General features: G+C 44.6%; 1 protein-coding gene across 6 annotated transcripts; it reads right to left on the bottom strand.

Annotated features, from left to right (window-relative positions):
* Nucleotides 1-31: 31 nt before the first annotated feature.
* On the bottom strand, nt 32-17,738 carry CASP6 (caspase 6). Of its 6 annotated transcripts, none has more exons than XM_049885529.1 (9): nt 17,524-17,738; nt 16,239-16,374; nt 11,944-11,987; nt 8,038-8,080; nt 7,425-7,571; nt 6,935-7,011; nt 5,379-5,554; nt 1,947-2,106; nt 32-576 (listed from the first exon to the last, which is right to left on the bottom strand). In XM_049885529.1, the coding sequence occupies exons 1-9, from the start codon at nt 17,645-17,647 to the stop codon at nt 338-340; spliced, it is 1,146 nt and encodes a 381-aa protein (XP_049741486.1). In that variant the 5' UTR covers nt 17,648-17,738; the 3' UTR covers nt 32-337. The 6 variants fall into 6 exon arrangements, with proteins under 6 accessions (XP_049741486.1, XP_049741488.1, XP_049741490.1 ...); XM_049885531.1 differs by lacking the exon at nt 17,524-17,738 and adding an exon at nt 17,344-17,447 and having other exon boundaries at nt 106-576; XM_049885533.1 differs by lacking the exon at nt 11,944-11,987 and having other exon boundaries at nt 109-576; nt 17,524-17,576.
* Nucleotides 17,739-18,079: the final 341 nt, after the last annotated feature.

The following is an 18,079-nucleotide window of genomic DNA, read 5'->3' as shown; positions in this document are numbered from 1 at the left end:
AACTTTCGTAAAAACATGTCACAAAATACAAGTTAAAATCAGCCAGATATCAAGATAAAATCAGATGGATATTATAAGTAATCCTGCAGTTTGCTAAAAAGATAAACTAATACAAATATTGTAGATTTTTATAATAATTCCCTGAGGATTTCATTTCTACATATCAAACCCTTTCTTAATGTCCAATATGAAGTATTTCAAAACAGTTCTGTGTTAGACATTAAACCTGAAAATAGTTTATATTGCTGACCCACAAGCTGTAGCCTGGTGATAGCTATTTATATAAAAAGAAGGGAAATATATTTGAACATAGGTGCATAAGAGAAAATAGCTCCTGTCATTTAGATTTCGGAAAGAAATGGAGCTTTTTAGTAAGCATTGAGGCAAAACAGGGAACCTGCTTCTTTCCAATTGCACTTGGGTCTTTGCAAAAGTCCACCCGGCGCTGAGAAACTTTTCTGTTCACCAGCGTGAGGAGTTCTGTGAATTCTAAGGAGGAACCATATTTTTCCAACATCTCACACAAATCTTGAATGTACCATGAGCCGTTCACAGTTTCTCGGTGAGAATAGTAACCTACAAAACATAGGAGGACAAAAAAGGACACTGAAGTTTTCTGGCTTTCAATTACTGGAATTGAAAAACAGCTTTATAATTCATATGTACAGAAGTATAAATTCTCAAAATTCCCCAAAGAAGGCTAAGACGTATCCATGACATAGTTTTAAAAATTTTCTGTCAATTATTATGTGAGAAAAGAGGTTAATTCTATGAAATTCTACATAAATTAGGTTAATTCTGTGTAATTTCTCCTATTTCCTAAAAACTCCCAAGATGGTAGCCAGGAGATAATTTTGACAGGCAAGAGATTATTAGAAGTAAAACAAAATTATTTACTCTTAAGAGCAAAGGATTAAAATCTATTAAGAAAACATTCTGCATCCCACTTTGGAGAGTGGCTTCTGAGGTCTTAAATGCTAGCAAGTGGCCATCTAAGATGCATCTGGATCCACCTGGAGCAAAGGAGAATGAAGAACACCAAAGGCACAAGGTAATTATGAGCCCAAGGGACAGAAAGGACCACATAAACCAGAGGCCACATCAGCCTGAGACCAGAAGAACTAGATGGTGCCTGGCCACGACAGAGAACCCCCAAGGGAGCAGGAGAGCAGTGGGATGCAGACTCCAAATTCTCATAAAAAGACCAGATTTAATGGTCTGACTGAGACTAGAAGGACCCCGGTGGTCATGGTCCCCAGATCTTCTGTTAGCCCAAGACAAGAACCATTCCCAAAGCCAACTCTTCAGACAGGGATTGGACTGGATGCTGGGTTAGAAAATGATACTGGGGAAGAGTGAGCGTCTTGGATCAAGTAGACACATGAGACTATGTTGGCGTCTCCTGTCTGGAGGGGACATGAGAGGGCAGAGAGGATCAGAAGCTGGCTGAATAGACACAAAAATAGACAGTGGCAGGAAGGAGTGTGCCGTCTCACTGAGGGAGAGCAATTAGGAGTATATAGCGAAGTATATATAAGCTTTTGCACGAAAGACTGACTGGATTTGTAGACTTTCACTTAAAGCACAATAAAAATTAAAAAAACAAAACAAAGGAAACTACCACCAAAATATTTTTAACAAAGGTTTTGATGAATATTTTCACAGTGACACTACCACCATCAGTAATTGATTGCAGGCTGCTAATATTTAATGTAACTAGCCTTTTTGCTTTATGTAACATAGCTCTCAGGAATGATTTTTCTATAAGGCATTTTATACTTTATCACTCTGCCTTGGGATCAAAGAAATCCATTCTAAGCCCATGAGTTTCAGGACCAAATCGCCATGTCCCAAAAGGAAGACCTGGCCCAAATCAAAGGAAGGTGAAACTTAGAGAAGCTCAACCAAGACAGCCAGCTCTATGTTTGTATCACACACCAACACACCTTCTGCAACAGAGTAACACATGAGGAAGTCTGCTCCAGCAGGCAGCGTGTAAACGGAGGCCGCATCCACCTCCGTTACATTGCCATCCGGCTTGTCTGTCGGATGATCCACGGCATCCAAAGGAAGGACTGGCACATCGTGTTGGTTTCCCCGACATGCCTGCAGGACAAGAAGTGGAAAAAACTACTGCCTTTACCTAATGTTTTCTTCCAAATGCTTAATGTTTAAACCTTCATACCAACAGAAGGCACTTCAAACACAATACGTTTGAGTTTGTTGTTAGCTGGTGTCAAGTCATCTCCAAGTCATGGCAACCCCATGTACAACAGAATGAAACGTTGCTTGGTCCTGCACCATCTTCACGATCACTGGTATGACTGCGTCCACTGTCGTGGCCAGTGTATATTTTGAATGCCTTCCAACGTAGGTGGCTCATTTTCCAGCTCTGTATCAGACAGTACTGTGTTGTGATCCATAGGGTTTTCAGTGGCTAGTTTTTGGAAGTAGATCGCCACACTCTTCTTCCTAGCCTTAGTCTAGAAGCTCCACTGAAACCTATCTACCACAGGTAACCCTGCTGGTATTTGAAATCTGGTTGGCATAGCCTCCAACATCATAGCCAACATGCAAGCCACTATACTATGACAAACAGACAGATGGGTGATGGCCATTCAAGTTTAGAGAGGGCTAAAGACGACAAGAGTGCAGTGGTGGTTCAGTGGTAGAATTCTTGCCTTCCAGGCAGGAGACCAGGGTTGGATTCCCAGCCAGGGCACCTCAGGCACAGCCACCACCTGTCAGTGGAAGCTTGCATGTTGTTATGCTGCTGAACACGTTCCAGGAGAGCTTCCAGACTAAGACTTCTAGATTAGGAAGAAAGGCCTGGCAATCTACATCTGCAGGTAAGTCAGAGAAAACTCGATGAATCACAACAGTCTGATCTGCAACCAATCATGGGGACAGTGCAGGACTGGGCAGCATTTTGTTCCATTGTGCATGGGGCTGTCACAAGTCAGGGGCCAACGCAGCAGCTAACAACAAAAGCTGACCAAGTTGCTTCCCTACTTGTGTTTTCTTTTAATGTTAAAAAAAAAAACAAAGGCATCCCAACTACATGGCAAATTCTATTGACTGAAAGGTACACTGTCAAACAGAAAGCCTCAGTGGTTTTAATTTTGTTATGGATTAACCTCACCCACAGCTCGAAGAGTTGCCCTGTCTTTTGAAAGCTACACTGTTTAACTAAGAGTTTCTATTTAATTGGGTGGTATTAGATTGAGTTTTGTTTGCTTGACTGCAGTCGTAACTGTTAAGGCCCACATGACACAGCCTGACCCGAGAAGACATCTATTAATGTGCCTTTCTCATGCTGGCTCCTACTTTAAGTGAGGCCTCAAATTCCTATCAATACTGATTCACACAGAGGCGAACACTGCTTTTTACTCTTAAGTGACCTAACAAGATTTCACTGTAGTTACTATAAATGCGTCAATCAATTCTGAAATGGTTAGAGAATTATAAGCTTTTTTGAAAGAAATGAAGTCCCGAGTGATTTCAAAATCATCAATTTTATTATATTAGATCCCTAATATCCCATTTTTACAAGGAGTTTTTAATCTTACATGGTATTATAAGGTTCATTTTCTGCCCTCATTTTCCAGATTCCCTGTAACTTGATGAAATCGCATGCCAAATCCACTGCAATCAGGATAAGAGTGGGGCTTAATAGGGAGGGCTTACCATATGCCAGGCACTGTTCTAAGTGTTTCTCATTCTTTATTATCAGATCATTTTACCCTGACAACAACCCCATGAGGTAGGTGCTATTATTATCCCCATTTCACAGATGAGGAATCTGAGGCATAGAGAGAAAGTAACTTACCAGAACATTTCCCTCCTTTTTGGCTATCTTCCCATAGCAGCTCATTAGTTATTTCCAATTATGTTATGGTTGAGTGTTGGCCATTCCCTTTTTCATAAAATAATCATCTGTCCGTGTTCTTCTGAGCCATCCTCCTTAACACCTCTCCTCCTCTGCTCATTTTCACTGGTTTTATACCATTATTCAGGCTATCCTCCATCTCCTCATTACTCTCAAATTTACTTCTCCAGCCCAGGCTGCCTATCTTAGTTTCTAGACCTGTAACTCCATGTGCATGTCCCACAGACACCCCAGTGCAACTGTCCAAACCAGAGAGTATCACTCTTAACTCTTCTTCTAACAGCCCTTCCCTCATAGCAGGATGTGAAATGTGATACCACATAATTTCCTGACCTTAGTAATAGATGACACGCCCTCACGGAAATACAGAACTGCAACAATGGGACATCAGGAATTTGCCCTTTTTTTTTTTGCCCAACATCCTTATTGATCTGCCAAGTAATATTACTTTCAGGCCAAAAAAAACAAAACAAAACAAAAAACAAATCCCTAATAACCACTTTGACAGGGAGAAACTAGCATCCTGGTTTAAGGGAAAATGTGAAAGGGAGGAGGCAAAGCTAGGATGACAGCTCTTTATTCTTACACTCTTCCCGCTGGTTTACACTCTCTCCAGCGCCCAAGGAACCAATCTTAATCTGAACAGGTAGCTTTGTGTGGCACTCTTCAATCAGCAGATACCTTCTCAGGTGGCTCTACCTGATACCTGGCTAGGCCAGGGATGAACATATGGGTTATTCTGTGAGTCACTTCAAGTGTCAGCCCAAGTACTGGTTTGTTGTGATAAAGATACTGAGAGTGTTAAGAAAGAATTACACCTGACAGCTCAAAGTGCAACTCTGACCAGCCAGCGTTCAAACAGGCCCTTCTCAATTACTGGAGAGAGGTACGGTCTTAGTCATCTAGTGCTGCTATAACAGAAGTACCACAAGTGGATGGCTTTAACAGAGAAACTTATTTTCTCACAGTTTAGGAGGCTAAAGGTCCAAATTCAGGGTGCCAGCTCCAGGGGAAGGCTTTCTCTCTCTCTCAGCTCTGGGGAAGGTCCCTGTCATCAGTCTGCCCCTGATCCAGGAGCTTCTCGGCACAGGGATCTCTGATCAAAAGGACATGCTCCTCTCCTGAGTCTTCATTCTTGGTGGCATGAGGTTCGCCTGTCTCTGCTTGATTCTCTTTTATATAATATCTCAAAAAAGAGAGACTCAAAACACAACCTAATCTTGTAGATTGAGTCCTGCCTCATTAACATAACTGCCTCTAATCTGACGTCATTAACATCGTAGAGGTAGGATTTACAACACATAGGAAAATCACATTAGATCACAGAATGGTGGACAATCACACAATACTGGGAATCATGGCCTAGGCAAGTTTGACACACATTTTTGGGGGACACAATTCAATCCATAACAGGTAATTTCAAAATTGGCTTTAGTCATTTATAATCACATGTATGGACTCAGTAAGATGATAACATAACCGGCCTTACCTGGATGATAAATATCTTGGGTTTTCCAACCAAGCTCTGACATTTATCTCCTTTGAACAAGCCAGTCAATGTCTGAATTTCAATTTTGGCGTCGTATGCATAAATGTGATTGCCCTCGCCGTGACTCAGGAATACACATAAAAAGCAATCGGCATCTGTATGGCTAGAGGTTGACACTATAAAGGTCCCCAAAAGTTCATACAGAAATGAAAATAAGATGCTTGTTAACAGCTATATATAAAAATTCAATTTACTAAAGTTAGAATAAAGATGCCTAGATATCATTGAGGGTGGGGGAAAATTTGTTATTTTTATAGTAAGTATAAAATACCTGTACTGAAACACTACTTAGTTTAGTCTTCAAATAGAATAATTTATACCATGCTGTATCTGATTTTTAAAAATCCAATTATTAAAGTTCAAAGATAGCGTTGAGTCAAATTTCCTCAGCACGTCTAAATCACAGAGTAAACCAGTACCAGCTGCCACGGAGTCGCCTCCGACTCACGATGCCCCCACGTTTGTCAGAATAGAACCGTGCACCACAGGCTTTTTTAATGGTTGATTTTTCAGAATTAGATTGCCAGCCCTTTCTTTCAAGGCACCTCTGGGTGGCCTCGAACCTTTTACCTTTTAGTTAGCAGCCACGTGTGTTAACCATCTGTATAGCACATGGAGTAATGATGTGGAAAACATAAAGGGATTGTTGTTGGGAACCCCTTACTAATCTCGGTCACTCTGGCAATAAATTAAAAGTTTCTTTGGATCAGCACAGAGCTTCTTAGCATGCAGACTTCAAAGTGCCAGAAACTAGCCCTCAGCAACTCCCTATGTGTTGTTGTGCCTCTCATGAATGCTGTACCTTCACTGTGTGTCTACAGCACTAAAAGCTTCCGAAAGAGTTACTGACACGTGAGACAGGTGTAATCCAAAGCTTATGAGCAAAGTAGGAAAAACCTGGAAAGCAGCCAGTCAAATTGAAAATGATTCACAGATAAAAACAACACTGAAGAAAGTATAACATAAGTATGCAGATAACATGATAGCCTATTGACATGTGACTTGAAAATCCATGGCACTGCAATGACTATTAAGATAAACCTAAGTTGTAATTAAAACATCTACTGCACAGTAATGCTGTGAAAATTAAAACAGGTAATCTATAAAAATCATTACCATTTTGACCCAGTGAAAACTGGGTTATGGAGGAGTCAGGTAAAAAATAAAATGATAAAATGAGCCTACTGACTGCCCAGCATCTGTGGGATTTGCATTTTAGACATTTAATGCTAAATAAAAAGGTCATTTCAGTCATTTCTAGAGTAACAGACTGTACCACTAGGTTAAATATAAACTTTGGAGGCATAATGCTCTGCAGGGGTCTCTAAATCTGGCAGGTAACGTGTACACAGACAGGCACAAGCAAAACTGTAGTCCGCGCTAAATTAACGGATAACGTGACTCTCTTGGAACACACGGCTCTGTCGTTATAGAGAGGACAATTAAAACACTCATTCCTGTTGGGGGAAGATGAACTTGGTAGGAAAACTACATACCCTCATGAATTTGAAGCAGCAGTTCTTCTGCTTTAAGATCGTTAAAGCATTTCACTTCAAATCCTAGGTCTAAAAGCCTGGTGACATATTAAATTGAATATTAATTTACGGGCTCTTAAACTTGTTAAATACCCCTAACTTTTGAGGAATCAAAACACATCTTTATGACGTATAAATTTACTTTGGGGAAAAGAAACAAAAATCAAATATCATGATAATGATGGCTTGCCTTAATCACCCAGAGTGGGAAAAGGATTTAATCAAAACAATAAGCTGATTTTATTTAGAATATTGCCGTCTACTATACAAACACGTTAGTAACAACGTGATAGTTAATAGTGTTAACAGCAAGGCAGGAGACGGAAGAACTCAGGCAAGCTCCTAAGGGAAGCCTGCTGCTCACATGAGGCCCATCCACGCTGACAAGTTTTCATAAGCAATTCTGTTATCACCTTAAAGTCTCATCCTCCTGATGTGTAGACAAAACTACCTGCGTTTAAGATTGTCTCTGTCTGCACAGGTGCCACGCCTTTCTGGCAGTGTCAAGTGCCAGAAGAACCTCTCGTGATTGAAGATTAAAGCAACTCCTCTCTTCCCGTGGTCCATTTTGTACTTTTCTGCCGGATCAAACGTTTCACTGTCAATGAAAAGTTTAAAATGCGATCACGTCAAGTTGTGATAAATAATGACGTCCTCTGAGCCCAAGGCCAAAGTATACAGAGGTCTGCTGCCTCCCGCTCCTTCGCCAGGCTGACAGTCCACTGGCAAAGTCACCGAGCAGTACTGGTGGGGCGCTCCTCAGACACTTCCGTACCTGCTGGTAAACAGCTGCCGTGCTCAGCACCCCTGCCCCCAGCTCTGAGGCCCATGCCATAACAATCATGAAATAATCTGATCATCAGTCCAGGTCCTGGGACAACCAAGGACAGCAACTAACCTGCGTATCTACCAGTTAACCCCCAAAATGCTAAAACCTGACATTCTCAGTTCCACCTTCTAGCACCCAGGTTCCATTCTTGCTTTGATCTCCACAGGCTGATCATGATCGTGACCCTCTGTTGTTACCACCAAGGAGAGACCTTAATTAGAAAAGGCATGTTTACCTTCTATAAAAGGCATCTGTTTCTGTCACGTTTTGTTCCTCACCTATTGAAAAAATAAAATAAAATGGAGTTTTGTTAATTCATTTCCTTTCTGATTTATGGGAGTAAAAACACTGTGGAACTCCTAACCCTCCCCTTCAACTCCTAAACTCTAAGCCTTCTGTTTTGGTTAGTTTAAAAGTCACAGTACATAAAGAGAGGGTGGAAGGGGAATTGAAGGGAAACTGCTTGTTAATGTAACGCAAAAACTATAAATTAATAGCTCAAGTCTTTCACACCTGCAGCTCTTATCTCCAAAATAACAAAAATTCTTACAAGAGAAAACATTACATCACCTCATTAACTGCAAAACGTGCTTTGATAACAAAGTCCTATGATTATGGACTTGAATGAAATATGAAATTGCTGTTATGCAGAGAACTTTTTTTTTGGGGGGGGGGGCAAATATTCCCTAAAAAAGAGACATCATACAGGAGAACTGAAATACTGAAATAGAAGTTTGTGGTGAATGCTGGATTCTATGACAACCCAGAAGTTCGGGCAGAGGAAGGAAGGAAAGGGGCAGGGGCAAAGGCAGATGACACAGATTTGGGATCTCCTGAGTGACCCAGGGCATTTATAACCCTATGATGAGAGCCCTCAGCTCCCCACTGTAGGTCAGCCCTCCCTACCCTCTGGACAACCTTCCACTGACTCCCTCCCTACTCTCTAGAGGCGGCCCTGGGTGGTGCAAATGGTTAAGTGCTCAACCCAAAGGTTGGTGATTGGAATCTACCCACAGGCACCTCTGAAGACAGACCTGGTGATCTGCTTTCAAAAGGTCACAGCCTTGAAAACCCTATAGAACAGTTCCACTCTACACACATGGGGTGGCCATGAGTTGGAATGGACCCAACGGCAACCAACAACTCCTCTCTAGCGCAGCACTGTTCTGTATCGGCGCTGCCTGATACAGCAGTCACTACCCCAATATGGCCTGAAATGCAGCTAGAGCAACTGAGGAACTCAATTTTTGACTTTATTTAATTTAAACTGAATAGCCATATGTGGCCAGTGGTTTCTGTACTAGACAGCACAATGAGTCTGGCATCTTCTACAATAAAGGCCCATCTACTCATGAATCTGTTTGTAACCAATAAACAGCAGCTTAGAGGGGAAAGAGAAAGTAATTAAAAAACAGAAATACCTACAGTATAGCAAGATGCACTCCTCTGTTGACACCTCTGAAGGAAGCCTGACCTTCAAGAGTGGATTCCTATCCATCACCTCCTCGCATAAAGGGTCATGTTCCCGTCTCTTCACTTAAGTCTCCCAACTGACACCCATTAGTTCTACGCTCACTTCTCCTCCCTGACAAAAATACACCCTGGGATTGAGGGTGGAGAGTTGAATTCAGCTCGAGTTTCTTTTAGCCCGTCACTTTCAACCTATTACTCCTGGAATTCCTCTATCAGGAATCCCCAGCGTTCCCTCTGAGGAATTCCTGATAGAGGAATTCCCAATGTTCCCCTGCCCAAACCAAAAAACAAACCAAACCTGTTGCCGTCTATTCCAACTCATAGTGGTACTATAGGATAGAGCAGAACTGCCCCACAGGGTTTCAAAGGAGCAGCTGGTGGATTCAAACTGCTGACCTTTTGGTGAGCAGCCGAGCCCTTAACCACTGTGCCACCAGTGCTCCTTCTCAACCTTAGAAAAAAAAAAAAACCAAACCCATCACCACTGAGTCAATTCTGACTTACAGCAACCCTACAGGACAGAGTAAAACTGCCCCATAGAGTTTCCAAGGAGCACCTGGTGGATTCAAACTGCTGACCTTTTGGTTAGCTGCCATAGTTCTTAACCACTACGCCACCAGGGTTTCCTTCTCAACCTTATGCATCGGAATTCCTGACATGGGTGTTAAATGCAGATTCCTGGGTCTCAACCCAGACTAAATCAGAATCCTGGGGGAGAAGGTGACAATCTGCATTTTTAACAAGGTGATTTTTACTAACATCAAAGTTGGAGAGCCAAGCTCAGCCTCTGCAACACGCCTTCCCCACTCTCCTGAGGTTTCCTGCAGAGGCAACCGTGTCACACAGGAGAAAGCTGATGGACCTGACCCTTGCCCTGGGGGATCACAGTCACTCTATACTTCCTACTCCACACTCTGCTCTAAGGAGACAGACATAAGTGGATTTTTCACTCCAGATTTCATAAAGCCCACCTGGATCTACCTCCTTTTCATAACATTACTTCCTTATCTTTAAACCTATTATGTTGTTGCTGCTGTGTGCCATTCTGACTCATAGGGACCCTATAAGATAGAGCAGAACTGCCCCTTAGGGTTTCCTAGGCTGTAATCTACGGGAGCAGATCTCCAGGTCTTTTTTCCTATGGAGCTGCTGGTGGGTTTGAACCGCCGACGTTTTGGTTAGCAGCCAAGCACTTAGCTGTTGCACCACCAGGGCTCCTTAAAACCAATTATACTACAGAGAAATAGAATAACTCCAAACATATTAAATCTATTCTGAAAGCCAACGATCCCCTCACCTGCACAGCCTGAAAATCACCGAGTCTTTTCCTTGGCAGAGAAAGTGGCAGCAGACCAGTGAGCTCACCCCCTTGGGCTTTTGAGCCGTTACCTGTTGCTGAGCCGATGCAGCTCAAAGTATACGTGGCGGGAGCTGTGCCAAATGGCCACTCACCAAACTAACAAGTCCCTGCAGGTGAACGCCCTGCCCTGTAGGTGTATGCTCCATTACATCTCTAAAGCTCCAGTTTTTCATATTCTCAAAAGGGCTTCACAGTTCTTCCTGTTGTGTGCCAGTGAGTGGATTCCGACTCACAGTGATCTACACGACACAGCAGAACGGCCCCACAGGGTTTCCAAGACTGTAATCTTTATGGGAGCAGATCCCCAGGTCTTTTCTGCTGACCTTTTGGTTAGCAGCTGAGTGCTTATTCATGTGCCACAATTCTTCTTAGCTAGATGTAATTTAAGAAGTTTGGGTTGTCTTAAATATTGCCCTCAGCTTAGTCAAGTCCTACATGTCTAACAATGGCTAGCAGCTAGTTTTAGGGTAGTTGCTCAACATAACATTGTTTTTTATTTATACAATACGGCAATCTCAGAGAGGATTTTTTATTTTTATGTTTTATTATTATTTTTCATGCTGTTGAGACGGCAAGAAATTGGACTCTGGAAACTTGGTCTGGTTCCGGCCACTTCACTCAAACCTCTCTGGTCCTCAAGTTCCTTTTCTGTAAAATACGGGGACTCTTTTTTTCAACACTAATGTTTTAAAATTCTACTATAAATGTGCATCCTGCATCCTGCAGCACCAATTCGTGTCTAGGTCCTGCAGCCATTCTAGCAAATGTGGAGTCGGAACAGAGAACCATGGAGACAGACGTTAGAGCCTAATTTCCAACACCTTCCTGGAGTTGATAAACTTCACCCACAGATTCCAGAGAAAACAGTACATTGTGACTGCCATCACAGCCACTCTGAACTGTATGTACTGAGCAGACAAACATTCAGAAAAGGTGCACTTTAACAAATATTATACTGCAGGAACACAAAGAAATTGCCTAAAACCATAAATGGCTTTGTTGGTGTGGAGGAAAGAAATTTTAATGTAGAAGATTGTAATGGGATGGAATGCTTTTATATGGCCTTTCCCACCATGGTCTTGTAATTCCCACCAAATGACTGGGTGGGGCTATGCAAATAAGGTCCTTGTGGCCCGCCAAGGGGACTGGACAGCTTGCTAATAATGCAAATAAGGTACATGGCACTCTTGTGGGGGTGGGACCATGCAAATAAGGTACACGGAACCCTAATGAGGGGACTGGTCAGCTTTGTCATCCCGCTAGGCTTAACATGAGCCATCCCAGAGGAAGAAAAGGGGGGGACCTTACCACCACCAAGGACAAGAGATGGGAGTGGAGCACATCCTTTGGACCTAGGAGACAGAGAGAGGGAGTGGTGAACACCAGAGACAGCGAGAGATGGCAAGAACCAGTGGCACAGAAATGGCAGGAGCAGAAACAGCAGAACCAGGAGACCAGCAGGAGACAGAGCAGTAGGCTACCTGACCCATGGAGCAAGAGAGCTGAGTGCCTTCAGACAGGGGGCTTGCTGGTGGACTGGAGTGCCTCTAGGCACTCGGTGAAGCTAGGATTGCTGACCCAGGGAGCGAGAGAGCTGACAGCCTTCGGGCCAATGCTTATTGGCAGAGTGGGGTGCCTCTCGGCACTTATCAGTGGAGGTAAAGAGCTTTGTAACACTTGTTCAAGCAGGACAGAGACTGGGCTGACGCCAAAGAGAGGCCTGCCTGTGAGCGTGGCTGAGAAAAGGCTGTCCTGACTGAAGAACTGTATCCTGAGTATTTCCTGATCTTGAATTGTAACCCATTAACCAAAAAAAAACCAAACCCAGTGCCGTCAAGTCGATTCCGACTTACAGCGATGCTATAGGACAGAGTAGAACTGCACCATAGTTTCCAAGGAGCACCTGGCATATTCGAACTGCCAACCCTTTGGTTAGCAGCCATAGCACTTAACCAGTACGCCACCAGGGTTTCCCAGAGTAACCCATTACTTCCCTATAAAACCCCATAATCATGAGTAAGGTCTGTGAGTTCTATGTGGCCATTGCAACTAATTATCGAACCCAGCAGAGAAGTAGAGAGTGCCGTGGGAGGGACAGCTGGTATCAGAATTAATAAAAAGGTTGGAAAACTCAATGAAACTAAACCCGTTGCCATTGAGTTGACTCCGACTCACAGCGACCCTACAGGAGAGAGTAGAGCTGCCTCACAGAGCTTCCAAGGAGCAGCTGGTGGATTTGAACGGCTGACCTTCTGGTTAGCAGCCAAATGCTTAACCACTGTGCTACAAAGGCCAGGAGGAGGTATATCTGACCTCCACTTCATAGGAATCAGCCTTGAGTGTTGATCTTGATTCTGCTTCTCCACTGTGATGTTAGAGGAGGTCAGACACCTCCACCATGCCGTTTTTACGATGATACTCTACATAAGAGATTTGTAAATTCCCATTCATCTGCAATCTGTTTATAAAAAATGCTGTCCATCATTAAACCCGATTCTTGGCCTCTTACCTCTGATATAACCTTTTTTCCTCTCTACCATGATGCAACCACTACCTCTTTGTTCTGTAAACCAGTTTCTGATAATCTCTATAGATAATCTAAGAAGCCCTGGTGACACAAGAGTTAAGTGCTGCTTACCCAAAGGTTGGAGATTTGAATTCACTCAGCAGCTCCTCAGAAAAAATACCTGGTCATCTGCTTTTGTAAAGATTTCCACCCAAAAACCACTGCCATCGAGTCGATTCTGACGCACAGTGACCCTATAGACAGAGTAGAACTGTCTCACAGGGTTTCCAAACCTGTAAATCTTTACAAAAGCAGACAGTCACATCTTTATCTCATGAAGCAGCTGGGGGGTTTGAACTGCCGACCTTTCAGTTAGCATCTGAGTGCTTAACCACCACACAACCAGTGCTCCCCGTACAGCCAAGAATACCCTATGGAGAACTTCTACTATCACATAGGGTTGCTATGAGTTGGTATCGACTCCACAGTACACAACAGATAATCCTACCAGTTACCAGCCTTTGATGGTTTGGCACTTTAGTTATCTTATCTCATTCACTCAGCTCCACACCCCAAGAGGCAGGGATGGAGAAGGTGGGCCTGGCTGGTCCAAGGTCAGAGCAGTGGAGTTGGGACTGTGTTTGTAGATTCCAAAGTCTCTTTGCACTCACAGTCACCATGCTATATCCACTCTCACAAGAGAAAGAGAATCCAGTTATTTTTCTAAACTACGTGTTCTTTTCTTCTAACTTCTTCGGTATCTACTGTCGTCTTCAGTCACTGCCATGTCTATAAAAATCTACCCATATTCCCAGTTCGTTACTGGGTGCCATTGAGTCAATTCTGACTCATATCGACCCCATATGACAGAGTAGAACTGCTCCACAGGGTTTTCTTGGCTGTAATCTTTATGCAACATGAAGAAAACAAAAATTCTCGCAATTGGATCAATAAGCAACGCCATGATAAATAAAGAAAATATTGAAGTTGTCAAGGATATCATTTTACTTGGATCAACAATCAATGCCTGTGGAAGCAGCAGTCAAGAAAACCAAATGACGTATTACATCAGGCAAATCTGCTGCAAAAGATCTTTTTTTTATATAATTTTGATTGTGCTTTAAGTGAAAGTTTACAAATCAAGTCAGTCTCTCACATAAAAACTTATATACACCTTGCTACATACTCCTAAGTACTCTCCCCCTAACGAGACAGCCTGCTCTCTCCCTCCACTCTCTCTTTTCGTGTCTATTTCGCCAGCTTCTAACCCCCTCTACCCTCTCATCTCCCCTCCAGGCAGGAGATGCCAACATAGTCTCAAGTGTCCACCTGATCCAAGAAGCTCACTCCTCACCAGCATCCCTCTTCAACCCATTGTTCAGCCCAATCTATGTGTGAAGAGTTGGCTTCGGGAATAGTTCCTGTCCTAAGCCAACAGAAGGTCTGGGGGCCGTGATCACCAGGGTCCTTCCAGTCTCAGTCAGACCATTAAGTCTGGTCTTTTTATGAGAATTTGGGGTCTGCATCCCACTGCTCTCCTGATCCCTCAGGGGTTCTCTGTTGTGTTCCCTGTCAGGGCAGTCATCGGTTGTAGCCGGGCACCATCTAGTTCTTCTGGTCTCAGGATGATGTAGTCTCTGGCTCATGTGGCCCTTTCTGTCTCTTGAACTCGTAATTACCTTGTGTCCTTGGTGTTCTTCATTCTCATTTGATCCAGGTGGGTTGAGACCAATTGATGCATCTTAGATGGCTGCTTGCTAGCACTTAAGACCCCAGACGCCACTCTTCAAAGTGGGATGCAGAATGTTTTCTTAATAGATTTTATTATGCCAATTGACTTAGATATCTATCCATATCTTTTGCCCATTTTTTAATAGGGTTATTTATGTTTTTGTAGTTGAATTTTTGCAGTATCATGTAGATTTTAGAGTCTAAGGTGTGCCTCCCAAAGATCTCTTTAAAGTTCTTTTTAAAAAGCAAAGATGTCACTTTGATAACTAAGGTGTGCCTGACCCAAGCTATGGTCTTTTTAATAGCCTCAAGTGCAAGCAAAAGCTGGACAATGAAAAAGGAAGACTGAAGAAGAACTGATGCATTTGAATTATTTTGTTAGTGAAGAATACTGAATATACTATGGACTGTCACAAGAATGGAAACCCTGGTCGCGTAGTGGTTAAGAGCTATGGCTGCTAACCAAAGGGTCAGCAGTTCAAACCCATCAGACGCTCCTTGGAAACTCTATGGGGCAGTTCTACTCTGTCCTATAGGGTCACTATGAGTTGGAATCAACTCGATAGCAACGAGTTTGGTTTTTGGTTGGGTCAGAAGAATGAACAAATCTGTCTTGGACAAAGTACAGCCAGAATACTCCTCAGAAGCAAGGATGGCTTACTTTGGACATGTTATCAGGAAAGATCAATGCCTGGGAAGGACATCATGCTTGGTAAAGTCGAGGGTCAGAGAAAAAAAGGAAGACCCTCAACAAGATGGACTGACACAGTGGCTGCAACAATGGGCTTGAATATTCCTACTATTGTGAGGGTATCACAGGACTAGACAATGTTTCGATCTGTCATACACAGGGTCACTATGAGTTGCAACCAACTTAATGGCACCTAACAACAATCTTTAGGGAAGCAGATTGCAAGATCTTTCTCCTGTGGTGCCTCTTGGTGTGTTTGAGCCACCAACCTTTCGGTTAGAAGTGGAGCACTTAACCATTTGCACCACCAGGGCTCCTTATTCCCTTTTTAGTAACTGCATACAGTAAGCCAGGTCAAAACCAAAAAAACCAAACCCATAGTCGTGGAGTTGATTCTGACTCATAGCAACCCTAGAAGACAGAGTAGAACTGCCCCACAGGTTTTCCAAGGAGCGCCTGGTGGATTTGAACTGCCGACCTTTTGGTTAGCAGCCAAAACCTTAACCACTATGCCACCAGGGTTTCCAGCCTAGCACATATACTGGAGAGGGGGAGGGGAGAACAAGGAAGGAGCAGGACAGTAAAGGAAAAGAATAAGATGAAAAGAATGGTGACAGAGGTGAATAACAAAAGGCCAGGCATCCCTGACAACTGCCCTGGCTCCCCACCCCTTACCAGTTGTTCCAAAGTCGGAAACGGCCCCTGATTCCTGCACTGTCTCTCCAGGGCAAGGCCACTCTCCTACCACCACCGTGACTTCCACAACTTGCCTCTGGGGCAAGGCTTGTTTTGCACAGCAAAGAATAAACATCTAAAATAAAGGCAGAAGTCCTTGGGTGACGGAAATGGTTGCTAACCCAACAGGTTGGCGGTTCCAACCCAACCAGAGGCACCTTGGAGGACAGTCCTGGCGATTCGCTCCTGCAAAGTCACAGCCTTCAAAGCCCTAGGGAGTAGTTCTACTCTGCACACCAAACCAAAACACCCGTTGCCGTTGAGTCAACTACGACTCATAGAGAACCTACACACGGGTCGCAATCGGCAGCTAATAGTCCGCTATTAGCGTTTCAACCCTTTTTCACTTGAGTTTTCTAAACCTTACCAGTAAAATAATTAACAAGTGATGGGAAGAGCGTTCGAAAACAAGCATTTAGCAGTTGACTATTTTGTAGAGAAAAGTTTTAACTCAAATCGACAAATATTTACAGGTTTCTTGGATGCAGGACATGGTATTGAGGCGGCAGTACCCACTAAAGCCTGGCTTTTGCTTCCAGTTTAGGTTTGGGGGTACCCAGGAGCCTCTTTCCGGGTACTCGGTCAGGCTATTTATGCCGCCAGCAGCACTAGACAACCACTTCTTTCCACTTAAAAGTGCGAATACAAAACAAGCCATAACCTCCAAAAGCCAGCTTTTTATATGACCGCCCTCGGGGGACACAAGGACGGGCAGGGCCGGGTTTTAAAAGTTTAAATGGCCCGGAAGCCTGGAAAAAGATCCCCGCCCGAGGACAAAGGTGCAGGTGCACGGCCCAGGGACGGTCACTGGGCGCCGGTACCCGGGCTACCCGGACGGCTAGGAGACGGCGACCGGGCTCCCGACTTGTTTTTCTGGACCAAAAAGCTAAGCTACTACCCACCCCCAGCCTCCCAGGCCCAGTGGACCTGAAAGCTTCCCTCCAAGACCCGCAACTTCTCGCTCCCGTCCAGCGAAGCCGGAGAAGCCCCAGCCCCGCGCCCCCGGCCCGCCGCCCCCAGGCCCGCGCGCAGCGCCCCCGCCTACCTGCAGGCCGAGCCCTCGGCGAGCTCATCGCGGCAGAGTGCGAGGGCGGCCGCCCGAACCCACTCGGCTTCCTGAAACCAGGGGCGCGCAGCCCCCGCCCCTTCCTCCGCCGTCTCCGCCCCCCGCGCCCTCGGTCCTCTCCCACCGCCCGCTCGCGGCCGTCCGCCTCGGGCGGGTTACCGTGGCTCTGCGCTGCCCGGGGGCCTGGCCGCCCCGCGCTGCTTTCGGCCGAGTTACAACTCCCCTCCCCTCTCCGGAGCTCGCCCAGCCTGAGAGCCCGAGGGAGCGGGAGAGGGGACGCCATCTCGTGCGCCTCCGCCTGTGGCGATGAGCCCGGCCCTCGGGAAAGGCGAGTTGCCACCCAGAGGACAAACGCTGGCCCGGGTGCAGGAAGCCCGAGGCAATTTCACGTCACCCTGCCGTCAGCTGGGATCCCCGGTGGCGCAGTGGTTAAAGCGTACGTCTGCTAACCTATAAGTTGCCGGTTCGAATCCTCCAATGTGAAAATCGGCTTCCTGATACAGCCTTGGAAATCCTTATGGGGCAGTTCTACTCAGTCCTACAGGGTCGTGTGAGTTGGAATCCACTGAAGGCAACTTGATTGGTTTTTGGTGGTGAGCTAGGGCTCATCAGTCCCCAGTAGTCCCTAACGTTTTTTCTTCCCTACTCCCTTAAATGCAGAGGGCGTTTGTGTGCCTTTCTGTTTCACTGTAGTCCTTTCCCTAGTGCAAGTTAC

This window comes from Elephas maximus, chromosome 5 (assembly GCF_024166365.1).
Source record: "Elephas maximus indicus isolate mEleMax1 chromosome 5, mEleMax1 primary haplotype, whole genome shotgun sequence".
In the NCBI taxonomy this organism is placed as follows: Eukaryota; Metazoa; Chordata; class Mammalia; order Proboscidea; family Elephantidae; genus Elephas; species Elephas maximus.
The sequence above is the reverse complement of the archived record's forward strand: the minus strand, read 5'-3'. Positions and strand labels throughout refer to the sequence as shown.

Excerpts from the sequence above, each read along its gene's own strand:
- CASP6 (XM_049885529.1), bottom strand. The coding sequence starts at position 17,647 with ATGGCGTCCCCTCTCCCGCTCCCTCGGGCTCTCAGGCTGGGCGAGCTC. Across the intron at positions 16,375-17,523 it reads CCGGGCAGCGCAGAGCCACG|ATGTTTATTCTTTGCTGTGC; the intron begins GTAACCCGCCCG and ends CCTTTATTTTAG. Across the intron at positions 577-1,946 it reads GTGTTACTCTGTTGCAGAAG|GTTACTATTCTCACCGAGAA; the intron begins GTGTGTTGGTGT and ends TATGTTTTGTAG.